We start from the raw sequence: 19,925 nt of genomic DNA, 5'->3' as shown, positions 1-19,925 counted from the left end.
TGCAGTTAGCGGCTCAAGAATGGCTTCCAACTCTGCTACTCTGCGGCCTCCCGCCGCCGCCGCCGACGATGTACTGCAGCGCGGTCCTCGCCAACGACGGCCGCAGCTCACCTGAAACTGCAAGAGACGGATCACCATTGCCACCGGCCTCGACGTCCCGGTGCTCCTCGGTGATCCCGCCCTGCTTCCTGCTCGCGTCAGCCATCGCCGGCCACCGGAACGACGCCGTGCGCCTCCCGCCGGCCAGTTCCGCCGCCGACCGGCCATCTTCCTTCTTGGCTGACAGCATCCAGATCTTGGAGACGGAGAAGCTGTCCTTGTTCAGCCTCGCCGCCGCCGCCGCCGCCGTGTCGGCCGATGCGGCCTCTGTCACCGCCGCCTCCCACGCGCCCTTCTTGGAGCCCCCGAAGTCGCACTCCGACAGCGCGAACCGGCGGCGGGACCTCGAGCTCGCCGGCCTCCTCTTGGGCGTCCTGACGGCGACGCGGAGCGCGGCGTGCTCGTCCATGACGTACTCGTAGGACCCCATGGACAGGCACCGTCTCTGTCCAAGATTCCCCCTGCCATCGAGGTCGCCACTGTTGCTGCTTGCGCCTTGGACGGCGAGGTCACCGGCATTGCCATTGCCGTCGATGCACTTGAGCTTGCCAAGCTTCACCTCGACGACCTCCTCCTCTGCCTTGGGAGACCCCTCGTTGTCCCTTCCACGAGGAGACTCTCCTCCATTGCCGAGCGTCTCCTGGATGCTCTCCGACTCGAGCACGCGCACGACCGGGCTGGACGCCGGCGAGTCGTCGGCGGCGAGGATGCTGCCGCGGCAGATGGGGCACGTGGAGTGCGACAGCAGCCACGCGTCGATGCAGGGGACGTGGAACGCGTGCCCGCACGTCGGGAGCAGCCGGAGCTTGTCGTCCATGGCGAACTCGCACAGGCACACCGCGCAGTCGAACGGGTCGTCCTTGCGGAGCCCGGCGCCGACGACGGCGCGGTAGACGAAGACGGGCAGCGCATCGATGAACGTCTGGTCGACCCCGGCGTCGTGGAGGTGGAACAGCTGCTGGAGCTGGCCCTGGAACGCCGTCGGGCTGCCGACGCCGCCGCCGTCGCCCACACGCCGCCGCCGCCGCGCCCGGCGCATCCGGAGGATGTTCTGCACCAGCAGGTTGAGCAGGCCGAAGAGGAAGAAGACGACGGCGAGGATGGCGATGATGAGGAGCACGCCCGGGCTCATCTTGTCCTCGATGGCGCTGAGCATGGAGCGCGCAGCCGGCGGCGGCGGCGACGTGTCCATGATAGCTAAGCTAGTGTCACGAATGGTAACATGAGAAGAAGGAGAGCTTGTTATATGAGACGATAGTTTAGGCAAGTTACCGAAAAATTTTCTTAAAAATATCAAGTTGAATCTTTAAACACCTAAATAAAACATAAATATACATTAAAACTAATTACACGGTTATAGGAAAAATTGTGAGACGAATCTTTTGAGCCTAATTACTATATAATTAGTTATAAGTGCTACAGTAATTAACATATGCTAATAACGTTCTAATTAGACTCAAAAGATTTGTCTCACGGTTTACAGGCGAAATCTGTAATTAGGCTACGTTTAATACGTAAAACGTGTGACCACGTGAACTCTCACGGAGGCTTAGAGAAGAAATGGTAGGTGATGACGTGATGGTTATGTCACTGATTATGCGGCTAACTATCGGTGTCAGATAACAAAACAAAAAAGAGCGAAACTGGGTAAAAACAGGGAACATACTGCACATTGCAGATGTACTGTATTGTTCATCCTGATGACATTCCGAATTTCCAAAAGTTCAGAATCACAGGGTCACATTCCTAGGGACAAAGCCTCTGCTAAGGGTGGTAGCCTTGTTGCTGCAAAGTTTTTTTCTTGGCTTCTATTTTTCGAACCGATAGACACTGTGTTTTTCTATAAAATGTTTATATATAAAAATTCATCATTTTATCTGTTTTAAATAAAAATAAATTGATTTTTATAACAGTTAATTCTACCGGTTTTATTATTAAATAGCTATTACAAAATTAAAAAATCTTTTATCACATTTTCACGAAAGAACACGTGAATACGGATATCTGATAAAGCCTAAGGCCCATCTCTACCGTTTGATCGATCAGAGAGACTAAAAGTAGTTATTTTTCAAATCACAAATCAGTACCAGCAGCAGCACGCTACGGCACAGCAGCATCTCATGTTCTGAAAATCGATAGATAATTTTGGCTCATGTTAGCACCAGAGTTTTACCAGGTTAGCTCATGTTCTGATAAATGTTCAGTTTCATGCAGTGCTGTTCTGGAATAAATGCCCAAAATGCAAAATGTTGACTAGAAACCTCTTGTAGTTAGTACCAATGAATTCTTAAATTACTCGTTTATGAGGGCAGCGGATTCTTTTCAACATTTGAGATAAAATTGTTTGATTCATGCTCTAATAGCTGTACCTGTGTTTGTCTGTCTCATCTCAGGCTTCAGATGCACAGACCCAAGCGTGTGAGATGGCGGCCTCCGGTGTGGGCGGCGGCGGCCCCGTGCGTGGGCGGCGGCGTCCCCGTGCGTGGGCAGCAACCTCCGGCGTGGGCGGCAACGTTCGGCGAGGGCGGCGTCCCCATGCGTGGCCTGCGGCAGCGACGTCCCTGCGCGCGGCGGCGTCCCTTGCGTGGGCGTCGTCTGCCCCCTGCGTGCGCGTGAGGTGGTTACGTGGGGACAATTGAAGGAAAATTAGTCCCAATAAGTTTCTCCCAAAGAGACTAATAGTCTAATAGTATTTTAGTTCATTTTAATCTCATTTGTTTAGATTTTAGAAACTAAAAGTGACTAAAATAGAGATACTAATAGAGTAGTCTCTACCCTAAAACAAGCAGTGTGAAGGTCAGAGCACAGCACACCACTCAATGTCTCGCTCCATCCAGAGTTCCAGGTGGGCCGAAAATCTAGGACCGGTTTTTGTTTGAACCAATTTCAAAGTTTGGGGTCTCATGCTTATAAGCAAAATTTTAAATTTTCAATCGTAAATATAAATATTTTAGAGTGTTTTATTGTAGCTTATTTTTCAGTCCATTTTTGAATCGCTAAAAACACGCATATATAATTTTTTATTTATATTTATAAATTATTTTCTATTTACAAATATGTTATTTGGTTTTTTCAAAAAAAAAACAAAAGGATGACCCTCTTGGTAACATGAATAACTTGTTAGGGTCCTGTGATGGAAATGGAACCTACTCTTAGAATTATATAGCTAGAAACAGTATGGAAATTCCCGACCATGTCCGCCATTGTTTATGATTTACACTGACCGTTGTATTTTAATTTCGTGATATCACCGAAATGAACCATTTTAACGGGTACAATATTTTCATGCGCAATTTCTATAGAATTTACCATCTAACTCTGATAGCCCATCGGAACCAAAACTTAATCATAACCCTTATGTTTGTTAGCACTGATGTTACAAAATCGTTATGAACTATTCATATTAGTTACTTACTGCTTTGAACGTGTTTATGACATTAATTTAGAACGGAAAAACGATTGTAAGTTTGTAACTCGGTTGCTATTGTGATGTATTGTTTCTGATGGTCTATTCCGATGATTTCATTTCCGGTATTTTTCGATGGTCTGGTGGTACCAATATATCGTTATCGTCTTTATTCTTTAGCTTTACCGTTCCGATTCAGTTTCCTGAAAAATAAAAATGTAATGACAATAATTTGAACATATTTTTCCCTTTTCATGACTTAGCTAGCATTGTGGATCCAAACAAGCTAGTTGCTTTTATTTGTCCTTCCACGACCAAGTCAAACGGGATGCTCGCTAATTGTAGTTTTACAGAGCGTGCTAGGAGTACCCACGTGGGTAGGTGTGCATCAAACTTGTATTTGAAAATAAAAAATCGAAATACCTTCAGCACTACTAAATTTGAGTTGAATTGTTGAAAATTGTGTGTTTTGATGCAAATCATACAAAGTGAGATGGATAAATAGCCACTCTCAAATTGTCTGTAAAGCACAACTTTAAAAAATACTTGGTTTGTTCAACCAAAATTTTACTAGTGTTTTCCCCACCAAAAAATATATAATTTAGCAGAGTTCCAAACCTGATGACTACCTTGTTTGCCCTTTAGCTTATATGCGTATTTTAAACTTGATTCTGTCGTTGGTTTAGGTGTTTTTTATCATAGTTTGTTAAGTAATGTTTCTTATTTTTTAGAGAATCTTTACGGGGGGCGGTTCCACCGAAGGAATACTTTCATTCCAACAATTGAATCAAAGTTTTGGGGTGATTGTTTGGCTCTTTTATGGAAAAAAAAATTAGATCGCATATTTGTAAATAAAAAATAATTTATGAATAAAACTTTTATATATGTATTCCTACTGATCCAAAAGCCAAGACTGGAAAATAAACTTCAGGGAACCCCCTATCAACTCTACATTTAAGGTTAAAAATTTAAATTTTGGCTTATAAGCATAAGAAAAACATGGGGTTATTGGTGACTTTGAAGTTGAGAAGAGAAATTGTTTTTTTTAACCGAAGCGACTCCCAGGATATATTCAGCCTTTTTAAATTGAGAACTTAGCCTCTTGAATAACCCAATCTAAAATTTAGCGGAGATATATAGAGATTTAAACTTAAGACCTTAAGATGCTACTCATGTCACTTCAAGTCTAAAACCACTAGGCTAAATGTTGGAGGTTTTATGTTGTTAGTTTATGATATGGCCCACAATTAGTTATAGGGAATTTTAGATTTAGTAAATCTAAGAGTATTTTTTCTATTTCTTAAAACGATATTCAGAATCTAAATAATTGAACATATGGTTGGATATGCTCATAGCTTGTTATCCCATCCTTGGAGATGGGCCGGAGGATTCAGGTCTTGCATCAAAGGCTCAAGGAACTACTACCACCTCGACCTAAGGGTGGGAATGGTCTTAGATACATGGGTTCTTTTATAATTCTATTTAATTTTTAAAAGAATTTTAGCTTAAAACTCTGTATAATTTTCTTTTCAACTTATTTTAAACCCAACCCTTAAATTTTATAGGCAAAATGGTTAAACCATTATCACCCCTACCTCGACCTTGTGCACACACACTCTCCTCTTGTTGTTGCAGCTAAACCAGATAGCTTCATCTAAAAATAAACCCTGTAAAATTGCAGTTACAGGGACCCCCACCAACATCGCCGAGCCTCCGAACACAAAACCACCGCTATTCATGCAACCCTCCCCACATCCTTCGCACGCGCCGCCTCCACTAATCCCTCCCGCCATTTCCCACGGCCCCCCAAAAAAAACTAACTTTTTTCAAGAATAATCAGCAAGAACGTTTGCAAAGCATCGAAAGATTCGATCCTTTTCGGCTCAGGAACCCGAAAGATTTGATCTTTTTGGAGCTCAAGGTTGGTTGATGGTGCGTTTGGCTGCGTGAGAAGTGGAGGAGGAGGATGCGGGTGGAGGTGGAGGAGGAAGAGGAGATGTACCCGTCGACGCCGGGGAAGGTGAAGGTGGAGCGGTCGGGCGCGGCGGCGATGAGCCGGCAGGTGCACCGGTGCTTCGCGTCGACGGGGACCATGTTTCTGTGGGCGCTGCTCCTGGTGGCGATGACGGCGACGTACCTGAGCTTCCGCTCGCTGGGCGACACCTCGTCGTCGCGGTACTTCCCGGCGTCGTGGGGCGGGCTGCACTGGGAGCGGCAGATCAGGGCGTCGGCGTCGGCGCGGCGGCCGCCGGGGTCGGCGGAGGGCGCCGGGCTGTCCGTGCTGGTGACCGGCGCGGCGGGGTTCGTCGGCGCGCACTGCTCGCTCGCCCTCCGCAAGCGCGGCGACGGCGTCGTCGGCATCGACAACTTCAACTCGTACTACGACCCGTCGCTGAAGAAGGCCCGGCGCGCGCTGCTGGGGTCCCACGGCGTGTTCGTCGTCGACGGCGACATCAACGACGGCCGCCTCCTCGCCAAGCTGTTCGACGTCGTCCCCTTCACCCACGTGCTCCACCTCGCCGCGCAGGCCGGCGTCCGCTACGCCATGGAGAACCCCTCCTCCTACGTCCACTCCAACGTCGCCGGCCTCGTCTCCCTCCTCGAGGCCAGCAAGGACGCCGACCCGCAGCCGGCCGTCGTCTGGGCCTCCTCCTCCTCCGTCTACGGCCTCAACGACCGCGTCCCCTTCTCCGAGGCGCACCGCACCGACAAGCCGGCGTCGCTCTACGCCGCCACCAAGAAGGCCGGCGAGGAGATCACCCACAGCTACAACCACATCTACGGCCTCTCCGTCACCGGCCTCCGCTTCTTCACCGTCTACGGCCCATGGGGCCGCCCCGACATGGCCTACTTCTCCTTCACCCGCAACATCCTCCAGGGCAAGCCGATCACCGTCTACCGCGGCCGCGACCACGCCGACCTCGCCCGCGACTTCACCTACATCGACGACATCGTGCGCGGCTGCCTGGCGGCGCTCGACACGGCGGGGCCGAGCACCGGCACCGGCGGCAAGAAGCGCGGCCCGGCGCCGTACAGGGTGTTCAACCTCGGCAACACCTCGCCGGTGACGGTGCAGGCGCTGGTGGCCATCCTGGAGAGGTGCCTGATGGCGAAGGCCAAGAAGCACGTCGTGGAGATGCCCGGCAATGGCGACGTGCCCTTCACCCACGCCAACATCAGCCTCGCCAGGGAGGAGCTCGGGTACAAGCCGACGACGAGCCTCGACATGGGGCTCAAGAAGTTCGTCAGGTGGTACCTCTCCTACTACGGCTACAACAGAGGCACGCACGCCTTCAGGAACCACTTGTCATGATATGTTCATCTCATGATGATTATACTGCTTTAGTACTTAGCATTAGCAAACATAGTACAACAAATATGTATATCTATATGTCTGTATGTATGTAAATTTTGATCTTTTTGTTTTGTTTTTTGGAATGGAAGGAGGAATTGATTTTTTTTTTTTAATTTTGTTGGTGGTGAGAAACTGATAATAGGATGGAGGGTGGGTGCTGTTTTTTCTCACTCTTGAGCCTCAACTTTTTCACTTCTCTTTACGCCTATAAATCAAAATTTAAATTTTCAATCATAGTTTAGAATTGATTTGGGGTTTTTTCATTGTAACTTATCTTTTAGCCTTGACTTTTGGATCATTAAGATTTAAAAACATATATATAAAAGTTTTATTTATAAATTATTTTTTGTTTATAAATATGTCATTTGATTTTTTTTCTCTCAAAAAGCCAAACAATCACCCCCTTGTAATTTTCTCATGTAAATTTGGGCTGTTTGTAGATTTTCTAAATTTCACATTGACAAAAAAATTACTCCACTTCTTTTGTTGGTGAAGAGAGGAGCAATCTTGACAGTGATGGACGCAAATAGCGAAGAACCAAACATGTAGTCCAGAATGGTAAATACTGAAGCCAAGTTTGTGGAGCGGCAGAACACCTTAGCTTCTCTTTCGTCCCATCCGAGTCACCAACTCAGAGCATTTGCAAGCACTTACAGACAAGGATTTAGGGGAAGATAGGTATCTAAATCTTGGGAAGAAATCTGTTGTTGTTTATGAACTTCTTGTGCTACACCTCCAAAGTAGGCAGTTATCCCTTTGAAATATTTGTGCCCTACGTAACTCTCTTCGCTCTGTACAACAACATGAATGCAAGGTCATCTTCACAGACTGGAAGCTTCAAAATGCCAGATGTTTTCAAGCCTGATAGAAAAGAATGTTGGGGAACATGTACATACCACAAAATCTAAGAGTGGGGAAGACAACCAAGAGAGCTGCTCTACTTGGCTTATGTCCACATTCCGTGGCAGGAACATTATGATGTTTGGAGATATTTCCTGAGCAGCTTGGAATGTTGCATATCTGCATGCAAACTCATAGGTCCAAGTTATAAATACAGTAGTTGTAATATTATGAAAACTCATACTGTTATAAAGCTGAAACAATTTGAAACCAAGAAGAAATTACTCATTCTTGTCTATTTTCGAGTTTGTCGATATGACAAATGAAATCAAACAGCATACCCATCTTTTGGCTTCAGCATATCAAGGGTGTAAACTTGAGCTTGGCTGTATGATGGCCCTCCCCATGGTGGTGAAAGGAACACCAAATCTGCCTGATGATCAATGCAGCTTGAACAATCAGAGGAGAACTTTGGTCTCACTTGAAATTCAGATTCACATAACCAAATGATATTAATTATAACTGGAAAATTAGCAGGAAAAAATAAATGAATTGGAGATTCTACTTCAGTTTCTACAGTAAATGTCAAGCATGGTGTTTCAATCTTTTTTCAGTGTCCTTCAGTAAACAGCTCAGCTTAGTAGTACTAGTAGCTTACCTTCAAGAATGGCGCGAGGTGGAAGAAATCGCCGACGACGAACTCGATCATGTCCTCCACGCCGTAGATCCTCGCGTTGTGCGCCGCGAGCTCCACCTTCCGGGGGTCGATCTCCACGGCGACCACGTAGCAACCCCTGCAGCAGCACGATCGAGGCCGGTGGCGGCGGCGGCGGCGGCGGGGTTAGTGAGTGAAGAGGAAATGGAGAGAGGAGGGAGGGGGCGGCGGCGCGTGCCTGGCGGCGAACTGGATGGAGTTTCCGCCGACGCCGGCGAAGGCGTCGAGGACGAGGGAACCCGGAGGGGCGCGGGCGGCCTGCGTGGCGGCGATGGCCTCCGGCGTCGCGGAGTACCAGCCCTCCGCGTCCATCCGCACGCCGCGGTCGTAGAGGGAGAAGAGGCTGCGCCGCTGCGCCCAGTACTTCCCCGCCACGGCGGCATCCTCGCCGCCCTGTTGCTCCTCGTGCCGCGGTTGCGCCGCCACCGCAGCCCGGGACCCTCCGGCTTCCTCGGCGCCTGGGACTCGCCGCGTGAGGGGTGGCTGCTGACCGGACGCGGACGGAGAGGGGTCATCACCATCACCGGTGCTGGCACGGCGGAGCGCTCGGGCTACCTCGGCGCCGCGGCCACGCGGGGTGGAAATGGAATAGGCCCGTGCGAGAGGCGGCTGGACGGACGGGGAGGAGCCGCCGGTGCTGGCCCGGCGGCGGCGGAGGCATCGGGTGGCGAGGAACCGGAGGAGGCGGTGGCAACTCCTGGTGAGGAAGGCGGCGGCGCGCGCTCGTCCGCGAGGCGTCCTCGACACAGCCCTCGCTCTCGCCATGGGTGGGACGGAGGGAGATGGGCAGCGCCGCCGCCGGCGAGGTGTGGAAGTGTAAGGCGAAGCGCGTACTTGTCCTCCGATGTGAGTCGCATGAAACGAAACGACGGAAGCAGGAAAGCCCGCGTGAACGCTAAGGTCGGTATCGCAAATTTTCGAACATTAATATTAGAGTAAAATACACGGCGGACTTTAAACTTGGGAGCGAGCGTCGCTTAGGTTCATAAACTTGAAAATTACATATCTAGATCCATAAACTTGCTTTAATGATTCACAGCGGGTTCAAACCGCATTTGATCCATGCTAACTGCCGACGTGGCAATCTACGTAGGCAGAATATTTGCAATGTACCCCTTAAATGAAGACCCCAAAAAAATCTCCCGACCCCTCACCTCCCTCCCATTCTTCCCCTCCCCCCCAGCTGTAGCAATCAAGGAAGGGAGAGCAGTGACTGGGCATCGCCGGTGTTCATCGGCGGTGGCTGCGAGAAGGGAGCGCTGGACAGCGGCTTAGTGCGTGGCTCCGACGAGGGAGCGGGCGAAGGCGGCGCGGCTGCGACGAGGTCATCATCATTACCATCCATATTATCCTCAAATAGGTCATCATCATCATCCTGCAATTTATAGTCATGTCTACAAAGTCTGAATCGTCAACTTCGCTGTCATCAACGTGATCTTCATTTTCTTCAATTTCATCAAGTACTTCAACACAAGGTTGTTGTCCTAGATTACTATCCCCTGATTCTCATGCTCTGTGTGCTGACGACCTCTAATAGGGCTGATTACTTTAGGCAACTAACAAGCTGAGCTAATTACGATATCTTCATGGTTTCTGCCTAAAACATGGTTAGTATGGTCTAAATAGAGGACAAAGTTCTTAACTTTGTTGGAAACTGAATTCATTACATTGATCTCTACTTGACTGTCAATAATTCTCAAACCATCAACCAATTTCTTCCCAGGCAGCAACCAATACACTTTCAATGTTGGACTTGTATTTTAACCCAACATAGCAACCAAATCTAGCAATTATAGAGAACGACCCCACTCCTGAGAATCAACATTGTCGAACCAACTAACTTTGCCATCCATGTAACTACGATTGACTCCCATACCACAGAAAAATCCACCATGATGAATCTCAACTGAAAAATTCTTGAAACTAGGGCCTATCGATGGCAAATAAAGCAAATCGATCAACAACCAAATAAAACCCTAGGTTTAGCCCTAAATACTTAACTAAGATCATCTCGCATTGCATCAAAATCATCCGTATGAGTGCTACAGCACGAGAAAAGAGCAGGTGGTACTTACGATACACCGGTGCCGACTCAGCTTCTCCCCTCAAGCTGAGGTCCATCGCCGCCTCTGCAGCGTCGCCGCCTTCGCCCGCAACCTCATCGCAGCCGCGCCGCCTTCGCCCGCTCCCTCGTCGCAGCCACGCACTAAGCCGCTGCCCAGCACTCCCTTCTCGCAGCCACCACCGATGAACTCCGGCGATGCCCAGTCGCTGCTCTCCCTTCCTCGATTGCTACGGCTGGGGGGTGGGGAAGAATGGGAGGGAGGTGAGGGGTCGGGAGATTTTTTTTTGGGGGGTCTTCATTCTTTATCGTGAAGGAAGGGGTATATTGCAAATATTCTGCCTACGTGGATTGTCACGTCGGCAGCTAGCCTGGGTCAAATGCGGTTTGGACCCGTTGTGAATCATTAAACCAAGTTCATGGACCTAGGTATGAAATTTTCAAGTTCATGGATCTAAGTGACACTTCCTCACAAGTTTAAGGACCGCCCATATATTTTACTCTTAATATTAAGTAACATAGCAATACGAAAAATATAGAAATATGATAGCAATGTATGTGCAAACCTTTAGTATTAAAAAATGTAGGAATTTTTTCTCTAGCAATGTAAAAATGATGTTGGAGTGGATTTTTTTCCCTATGTTTTGCCCCCAATAGTGGAGAGAGGCAATTTTCCTATGGTTTCCCTTGGATGCATTCCTATGAATCGAACGCTCCTACAATATGTATTTCACAGGATTTCACATTCCTACACTTTTTCTTTGCAAATTCGTTAAAACAATACTCTCTCCATTTTACAATGTAAGACTTTCTAGCCTTTTATATATATATATATATATATATATATATATATATATATATATATATATATATATATATATATATAATCAATGTGTTATGTATCGCTTTTAAAAATCTCAAAAAAATACTTAAAAATCTCCAAAAATAAAAAAAAATGCGTGCTACAAGATTTGATATGAAGAATCTAGTGAGCCATATAAATCAAAATTTAGAGGTAATTTGTTATGTTTTTAGACCCCAACTATATATATATATATATATATATAGACATATTCATCAATTGATGAATTTAGGCAAGACTAGAAAATCTTATAATATAAAATAGAGATACTATGTCCTAATTAGGATGTTTGGACGATGCATTGATGCTTAAGCTTCCAAGACCACAGCGAAGGCCTACTCCCGCTTTTTATATTAGAGCATTCCAAACGAAAAATTAACTTAAAATTTAAATTTTGTTTTATAAACATAAACAGGAGCAAAATGACATAGTTATTAAAAAAACTTGACAACAGCATATCTATGGCAACAGTGATAACTACGGAAACTACTGTAGAATACCTAAGGCCACCTTCTAGACGTTTGGGCTGATCAGGCATACGTCGACCAAATTAGGTACCCTACGTTTCATATCATAATATTTAGATCCGTTAATGAATGTTCTATATACCCATTCAGATTAATTAGCATATTTAAATACAAGAAGAACTAAAACAGCTTATAATATGAAAATAATATGGAACAGAAGTAATAATGACTAAAACCACCTTCATGACAGAGGTTTAGGCGGATCAGACACCCATTCACAAGCCAAAAACAAGTACTCCTTCCTTAACACATATTTAATTAAGTGCTAACTATTATAAATTTGAAAATTTTAAATTTATTATATATATATATATATATAACGTCGTTTAGCAAAGAAGCTTGAGGTAGAAAAGAACATGGCCTAAAGTAACGGGGTACAGTGAGCAATAAATAAATAGCCAATGTTTAACGATAAATAATTTGGACAGGGCCTGGAATTCAGAACGTCGCAACTTTGGCATACCAGGCAGACACAGGAACCGGCGATATCATCATGCATTTGCAATGTTTAAGGGGTATTTAGATTGAGAAAATTTTTAGAAAATGTCACGTCAAATGTTTGACCGAATGTCAAAAAGGGTTTTCGAACACGAATGAAAAAACAAATTTTATGGCTAAACTAGAAACCACATGATGAATCTTTTGAGCCTAATTAATCCATCATTAGCACATGTTAATTACTATAGCACTTATGACTAATCATATACTAATTAGGCTCAAAATATTCGTCTCAAGATTTCTTTCGTGTGCAATTAGTTTTTTGGTTCATCTATATTTAATGCTTTATTTAGATGTCCAAAAATTCGATACGATGTTTTTGGAAAAATTTTTAGAACTAAACAAGGCCTAAATAATTTGATGATATAGATAAACCAGTTACAAATGTGGTAGAACCAGTTCACAAGAAACAGAAGACATCTCTTTGGAGCAAGTTTCTTGGGTAACAACAGATTAGGCGAAAAAATTTGGAGACGTACAATCTTCGCGTTTACAAGTTAAAATACAGGTGCGCCACTGCATTGCATTTGGTGCAGCGGCATCCTTTGAGTCAGTTTTTGGAAGATCGGCCATTGCATTCACAAACTTTCCGAGATTCTGCAGAAGATGAGCTATGTTATGTTGCTGACAAGAAAAAAAAGACGGCCTTCAAACTTCTACACGGCGTGAATAAAGAACCAGGCATCATCTTCAGACTTACAGCTGATAAAGAATGTGAGTTGCTCTTCAACTCCTAGGAGTACATGAATGCAATGCTGGGAAGATGCAACCACTTCAAGTGTAAGCTTCACAAGTACTTGGACAACCATGGAAGATCTGGAGATTCCTTCAGGGCAAAGGTTACATCATCACTGCCAAACAAGAAAAATAATAATAATTAGTGTTACCTCCATTCCATATTATAAGATGTTTTGGTCTTCCATAGATTCATATGGATGCTAATGAATCTTGACACATATATAAAACATATACATTGATCTATGGATGAATCTAGGTAGGGCATAATCCATCTCATAATAAGATAGAGGGAGTACAGTTTTATATGATAAAATAGGTATGCATTGAGTAACCAAAAGCCGTCAGCTGATGAGATGCTAATGAATCAAGGATCTGCCGAGCTGATGAGATGACTGAAGTGCGTCACTACTCACTAGTAATGGAGTTGCCAAGTGCCCAATCTTAAACTAAGGACCTCTTTCATTCAAACAAAATGTTAAGTTGACGAGAAAACAACAGACGCAATGTACAATTTAAACATATAAATGATTCAAATGAAAATGAATCTGGTGATCATTAAACAGCAGTAAGAGTTTGCCTAAAGCTGTTTTGTAATGCCAGTTTCAATGGTAAATGCAGTCTTGCGAGCTAACCTTGGATAGTTAAGCTGAAGCTTCTGCAACTTGTGCTTAGTGCCTTCCTCACAGAGAATGATCTTACTTTCACCAAGCTTGCAACTGCAATAGGAACAGTTATTTCATACAAATAAGCACAAACTGTTGCATTCAAGAATGAAGATAAACAGCACCAATGTGAATGTTTTAGTGCCAGGAACAATTAGCAGAAGGCAAATTGGCGAAAGTGGGAGAGGTCAAACTCCAGCAGATGTGCTGTACTTGAATGAAAATTTGGCAGAGATTAGTAATGGAAGAAAATAACATCAATCTGATGATACGACAAGCATGTCTTGACATCTATTTTTATCAGAAGATGTACTACCACACCCATTTCTAAAATTGCAAGATATTACCCCTGGCCTAGAATTCCTCAACTATGGCATATATTGTTCAATAATATTTAGGGGAAATCGCAAATCTGCCCTGGTTTGAATCGTTATTACAAAACCGCCACTAGAAAATTGCAAAAAATGCCACCTGAAAGTGTCATTCGAGCGACAACCTTGCAATATAAAAAAAGTGGTAAAAAAGCCCTTATCACTGCACTCGCAATCCACACTTATGCAAAGGCAAGACCACTGTCCACATCAGACGTAACAGTAGCACAGAAGAAGGAAATGGCCTCACAGAATCATGCATATGTAAAAGTAATTTGGGATGAACTTTGTGTAATGTGAAATACAGAATAAATCAGATTCACTAACCAGATTTTCAGAAGAGTATCATAGCCAGGCAATAATTCTCTGTTGACGTGGCACCAAGAGAGGACAGTTGCTGCCAGCTACAGCATAAAGGGAAAGCCTATCAAATTTCCTCCTTCAAACCACCAAAAATATGGCGCGTGAACACTCCTTATTTGAAGTATAACTATTCACATGTCAACAGTAATTCACCAAACAAATAAAAATACTGGCACCAACGGAACTTCTGAGCAAAAAGAGATTGTCTCTGCTTCAACTCATATAGAAACTTGACCATACAAGGTGCTGATAAATGCATTCAAAATGTTAATGAAGAATATAGTACAAAACAATTGCACGTTTCCACCCTGTTGCAGAAGTACTGATTCAGGGAAATAACCTGTGTTGTAGTAGTATTGTTGAAGTGAACTCTGAAAGTCATGTAAAGGACAATATGCTGTACTATTGAAAGAGTGGATACAGGTGTCCAAAAAGGCCTAATCAGTTTGATGAATCACCTACTAGAGAATAAACACAAAGTGGTTTTTTTTCTAGCATGTTTTTTTCTTTATGCTAATAATGCTAAAGACAAACATAGAAATTAAAGCAACAAAAAGTGGGTCCTCACCTTATCAAACATTACTTCACCTAGTCCACTTCTGTATAATTCATGAACCATAGCAACCAATATAACCTTTCCAAATTTTGGGCAGTTCTTCATCACCTGTAAGAGGAAAAAGTTATGGTTAAGGGTTAGACGGTCAGCTAGCATTAGTTCTTGGTCATGCTTTTCTAGATATTGGACAATATCTCCTGGCCGAAGTAAATGGTCTGGCAACCTAAGTATGTGCAGTTGCCCAATCCCTAACTGAACAAATTGTACTGCATTACAAGGCGAACAAGAAGCAATCACTTACTTGAATATGTGGTGCCTGAAAGACTTCCTGGATAGCAGCTTCTATGTCACCCATGCAAACAATATTTTTCCCTACAGGTGCCAGATCAAAGTTCAATAAATATACACAGCTGGAATTAATACCAGCGAGAGGATGAAGTCACAAGACCATCATACTTGAATATATTCGTACATATTGAATAAATACAGATCTCATATCTGCAATAAGTGGCCCATAGATATTTGGTCAGTACCTTTATTCACAGATGTGTGCCCAGATTGTTTAACACGGTAATCTGCAAACTCTGCTGCACGTCTACATATTTCTAAGGCCCGCCTTGCATCACCAGACATAGCAGCTACCTGTGCAAATAGGCAATAGTCAGTCAAATGAAAATGATGACAAGAGAACACTACACAGGTAATGTTCATCCAGGATGCAATGACATCTGGCAATGCCACCAAACTGCAGTGCTGTGAGTGCAGTTAGTACACTGGTTTAAATAAACATGCAAAAAAGAAATACAGTGAAAAGAAATTGCTAGTATCTTAAATAACTAAGTGCAGATGACACAACTTATGGATCTTCTAGACCATGAGGTGTTCCTTAGTTTGTAATTCAATCATCCAAAAAAATAAGATGGCAACACGGATGGCAACCAATTGATGACCAAACATACAGTATATTTGTTGGAAAGGCAAAAGTTTAGGGTGATCACAGCACAGCTGCCCATTTACTAGTTTGACTAGGAATCAGAACAGATTAAGTTTTTGTTATGGGACAAGCAGTAGCAAAAGGATGTTTAACGGCATGGAAAATTCATATGCAAAGAACAAAATAATAAAATAACCTTAAAAAGACATCTTGCATGAATTCACCCTTCAGAAATAAAATGTAATCTGGATGTGCAAACAACAGTCACAGAAAAAAAGACATGGGTGAATAATAAAAAAGATGCAAGCATGATACAACATCCCAAACCTTTCTAGAAGCAAATTCAATAGCTTGGTCTTCAAAGGCATCAATGCCCTTTAGACGGCTTGTTATGATCTCCTGCAGTTGCTGGTAATTATATGGGCCAAAACAAAGTCGCTGTATACCCATCCGACTTGAAATACGAGGCAATAACTTTTCAGGCAGATCCATTGTGTTTGCTATACCTGCAACCAATGACAGCCGAAGAGTAATTAAAACACTAACTAAAATCACATGTAAAACAAACAAAAGTATAGGTACCTATAACAACTAGGTTTGAATTTGGCCTGGTGGGCCAGTCAAGAATGTTATACAGCACCTGACAAAACATTAGTTCAAATGTTAATTATATGAATTTACATGATAGAACAATCAGCAACAAACAAAATGAAATATCAAACAATTATGATTTTCCAAAGAATATAATACAAAGCTACTGAACTACTAAACAGGTTCAGCTACAATTATTACCGACTGATTTCTTGTCAAAAGAAGGTCAAGCTCATCGATGAGCAAAATAATTGGCTGGTTTGCTTGTTTGCCAATTTTAGTGCCACCTGAAAAGTGCTCGGTTAAATAATGAAGAGCTTTTTTCCACCCGACTCTATGCCCGCTCAATTGTTCATATATAACCTGCATATATTAAAATTATATGCATTATAATCCTTTTAACATGGCTGATTCGGTTGACTAGGACATCATGTTATTCAGCAAGGTAGAAGTTTGCATACCTTGTAGATATTCTCAGGAGAAGCCAATTTAAGACCATTAATCTCTATAAAACAATAGGGCCTTAGATTCCCAGAATCAAGCTCAGATCTTAGCCTCCTCATAACTGCAAGTACACTCATAGTCTGCAAGTCGACAAAGTAGGCAGAGAAAATATTGTTTAGCATTCTGATACACAACAGGAAAGTAAACCATCAAAAGGACCAGGAATGGTTAGTTACCTTGCCAGTACCCGGTACACCATGAATATAAAGGCAGCGTCCTAGACATTGATCATTGCAAATTGCATCCTTCACAAATGCAGATATCTCCTCCATTTCTCTGACATAAGACTTCAACTCAAAAGCAGTTCATGCATGAAAGGGGTTGAAACATGCAGCAAAAACATACTAACATACTTATCCCTACAAGGCAATGACTTAGGAAGAGTTGCCAATAACAGGGTTGCTTTTGCCTTCTCCAGGATGGTCTTTTGATGACACCGAACATGCTGAGGAATTTTCTGGATCCCAATTTTTTGTAGGCCATATATCCTCCCTTTCCGCAGATTCTGCAAATAGGCATGTCATTTCAGTAAAGCATGGCAGTGCAACACTAAAGAGGGAGGGAGGGGAGGGGATGGTTGGTACCGCAGCCAATTCATGTGATTGATTCCTTCTAGCGGAACTACATTTAGTTGGTTCTTCCTCCTCGTCATACTCAGAATCTTCATCCGTGTCACTGACATAATCATTACCAGCATTGTAAGTTTCATCACCAGGATCTTCCTTTACCTACAATAACAGAGCAAGATTAGGTTTACTTCTGATAACCAGACAGGTGCCCAAGTCCTAACTGCTATTAACGGTCTTCAATCAAGTTTCAGTAGATTTACCTCAGGTTCATCATCGATGTCTGCCAGACGCTTAAACTTATGCCAGTGTATATCATACTCGTATTCACAATAGAATACATCATCTCCTCCATCATTAGCATCCTTAAATTCTTTGGGGTTCATGACATAACAATGTCTAAGGATTGTTTCCATCTGTAAAAGACATAAAAGCAACAAACACAATGAATAAACAGACAATCCATGTAGGAAACGATTTCTGCACATGGAAAATAACTTATCACCTCAATATCTGCAAGATCATTGGTTCGGAACAGCTCCCTGCGCAAATTATGTGGCTGCCTTCCTGCTGCAGTCTCTTCAGGAATAATATACCACCTTACTTTTGCCCAGAATATTCCATCCGGCTCCCTCCATAAACTGTTGCAGCCAACAGCGATGGTAAGAAATTGTTTGTCTCATTTTCTGAAGCAGTCAATGTGGCATGGTCACAGTGCAGAACTAGAGGTTTAGTTACATCAAGAAGCCACAACAAGTGGTTGCCTATGCTCACACAACTAAATCAAGGCAAGTACAAGCCATTATACATCATATTCACACAAAGCACATCAATAATCACTAGTTTATATTGCCCAATGCCACCTCGCTTCTGACTCTACAAATTTCACTACAATTCGTCGCAATGTGGCTAGTTCAAGCAAGTTCACATGAATCGTAAGAAAAATTCAACACAAGTAAACTTTTGGGCAACGATATCGATGACAAAAATCACTCCAACGCACATTTTTCACTGACCTCTCAATGCGCGCAGCCCACAAATCACTGGAGAGAAGCTTCTCTTTGGCGGTCCTCACGATGCGCTTCCCCTCCGGCGGCTTGGGCCTCTCGATCGCCTTACCCGCGCGCTCGGCCTCGCAGTACGGGCACGCCCAGTCCCCCTCCGGGACGCGCCGCAGCGGCGGGCGCACGCACCGCAGGTGGAACCCGCCGAGGCACACGTCGCACTCCACCATCACCGCGGCACCGGCGCGGAAGCACACGCGGCACTCCTCCGCCTCCGGGTCCTCCGCGTCCGACTCCGCGCCCTCCCGCCGCTTCACGTACACGTCGTTCCCGGCGGCGAACTCCCCGCCGTCGTACACCACCTTCCGGTAGTACGCCCTCTTCTTCGCCTTCGGCTGCTGTTGCTGCCTCTGCCTCTGCCGCTTAGGCTCGGGCTGCAGCGTCGGGGTCTTGGGCGACGGCGCGGCGGCGCGCTTCCGCTTCGGGGTCGGGGTCGGGGTCGGGGCGGGCTTCGCCGGGGTCTCCGAGGGCGCCTTGGTCGGCGTCTCGAGGAGGCGGCTGGAGCGGCGGAGGGAGGACGGGGTCGCCGGAGACATCGGGTCCACGGACGAGGCCATCCCCGCGGCCGCCCTGGGCTTCCGCCTGGGCGTTGGCTTGGACGGGGTGGAGAGGTCCATCTGAGCCACCGCGGGGGCGGCGGCAGGCTTCGACGGCGTGGATCTGTGCCTGGATTTGGATCTGGACGGGGTGGCGGAGAGATCCATCTGGGTCTCTCGCCGGCGGCGGCGGCCGGAGACGGAGGCGGAGTATGGATTTGAAATGGAGAAGGGAGGGGGACGAGGGGGGGGGGGGTGGTGCTAGGGTTCTATCGCGTTTTGGCGCGCTAGAGATTTTCGCGCTTTTACACTTTAGCCCCGGAATAATTGCGTATTCAGAATGTGACCCGGGAAGGTTGAAAGGAGATTTGGGGTTGATTTGGATCATCACTTCAACACAGGACTTCCAACTGTCTTGGCAATGATCATCACTTTTGACATTGTCAATTTTTGGCAGGTAAATTTCTTGGTTTGAGGCCAATGAGTTTTACCAAATTCTTCTATCTATCTCCGCTAGTCCAAATTTAGCAAAGGCATGTCAACTATTGACCTTAGTTGGAATGCCACATCATCACTACTAAAGTTACTAAAATTTTAATAAGGCCAAACCAAATCGTCCCTTGGAGTTTTATAATGGTGCCTCGTAGGGATAAACACATGAGTTCAAACTTATGCA

The 19,925-nt window shown here is 44.9% G+C and overlaps 4 protein-coding genes and 1 non-coding gene across 5 annotated transcripts; 1 reads left to right on the top strand and 4 right to left on the bottom strand.

The window, feature by feature from the left end:
- Positions 1-1,295, bottom strand: LOC102701274 (putative RING-H2 finger protein ATL49). The gene has a single exon (XM_040525546.1). The coding sequence runs from the start codon at positions 1,289-1,291 to the stop codon at positions 14-16; it is 1,278 nt and encodes a 425-aa protein (XP_040381480.1). The 5' UTR covers positions 1,292-1,295; the 3' UTR covers positions 1-13.
- Positions 1,296-5,310: 4,015 nt separating this feature from the next.
- LOC102701001 (UDP-glucuronate 4-epimerase 1-like) lies at positions 5,311-7,055 on the top strand. Its single transcript, XM_040525465.1, has one exon. It carries the CDS (start codon positions 5,472-5,474, stop codon positions 6,816-6,818), a length of 1,347 nt encoding a protein of 448 aa, XP_040381399.1. The 5' UTR covers positions 5,311-5,471; the 3' UTR covers positions 6,819-7,055.
- A 216-nt stretch (positions 7,056-7,271) lies between these two features.
- LOC107304326 (trimethylguanosine synthase-like) lies at positions 7,272-9,180 on the bottom strand. Its single transcript, XM_015837990.2, has 5 exons — positions 8,594-9,180; positions 8,359-8,494; positions 8,042-8,133; positions 7,757-7,880; positions 7,272-7,651 (listed from the first exon to the last, which is right to left on the bottom strand). Exons 1-5 carry the CDS (start codon positions 9,178-9,180, stop codon positions 7,511-7,513), a joined length of 1,080 nt encoding a protein of 359 aa, XP_015693476.1. The 3' UTR covers positions 7,272-7,510.
- Positions 9,181-12,716: 3,536 nt separating this feature from the next.
- On the bottom strand, positions 12,717-19,427 carry LOC102700720 (origin of replication complex subunit 1). The gene is given in 19 exon segments (XM_006656659.3): positions 12,717-12,961; positions 13,065-13,215; positions 13,735-13,818; positions 14,463-14,539; positions 15,067-15,162; positions 15,356-15,426; positions 15,588-15,696; positions 16,316-16,494; positions 16,571-16,628; positions 16,781-16,942; positions 17,041-17,163; positions 17,260-17,359; positions 17,437-17,588; positions 17,668-17,811; positions 17,913-18,065; positions 18,155-18,290; positions 18,666-19,138; positions 19,140-19,268; positions 19,271-19,427. Coding segments are annotated over 18 exon segments (2,457 nt in total). The 5' UTR covers positions 19,418-19,427; the 3' UTR covers positions 12,717-12,961; positions 13,065-13,151.
- LOC121054834 lies at positions 17,928-18,005 on the bottom strand. Its single transcript, XR_005812118.1, has one exon. It is a non-coding gene; the product is annotated as a small nucleolar RNA snoR28 (small nucleolar RNA).
- Positions 19,428-19,925: the final 498 nt, after the last annotated feature.

The sequence above is a fragment of the Oryza brachyantha genome, chromosome 6 (genome assembly GCF_000231095.2).
Source record: "Oryza brachyantha chromosome 6, ObraRS2, whole genome shotgun sequence".
NCBI classification, from domain to species: domain Eukaryota; kingdom Viridiplantae; phylum Streptophyta; class Magnoliopsida; order Poales; family Poaceae; genus Oryza; species Oryza brachyantha.
Note: the sequence above shows the minus strand (reverse complement) of the source record. Positions and strands in the feature narration are given on the sequence as shown.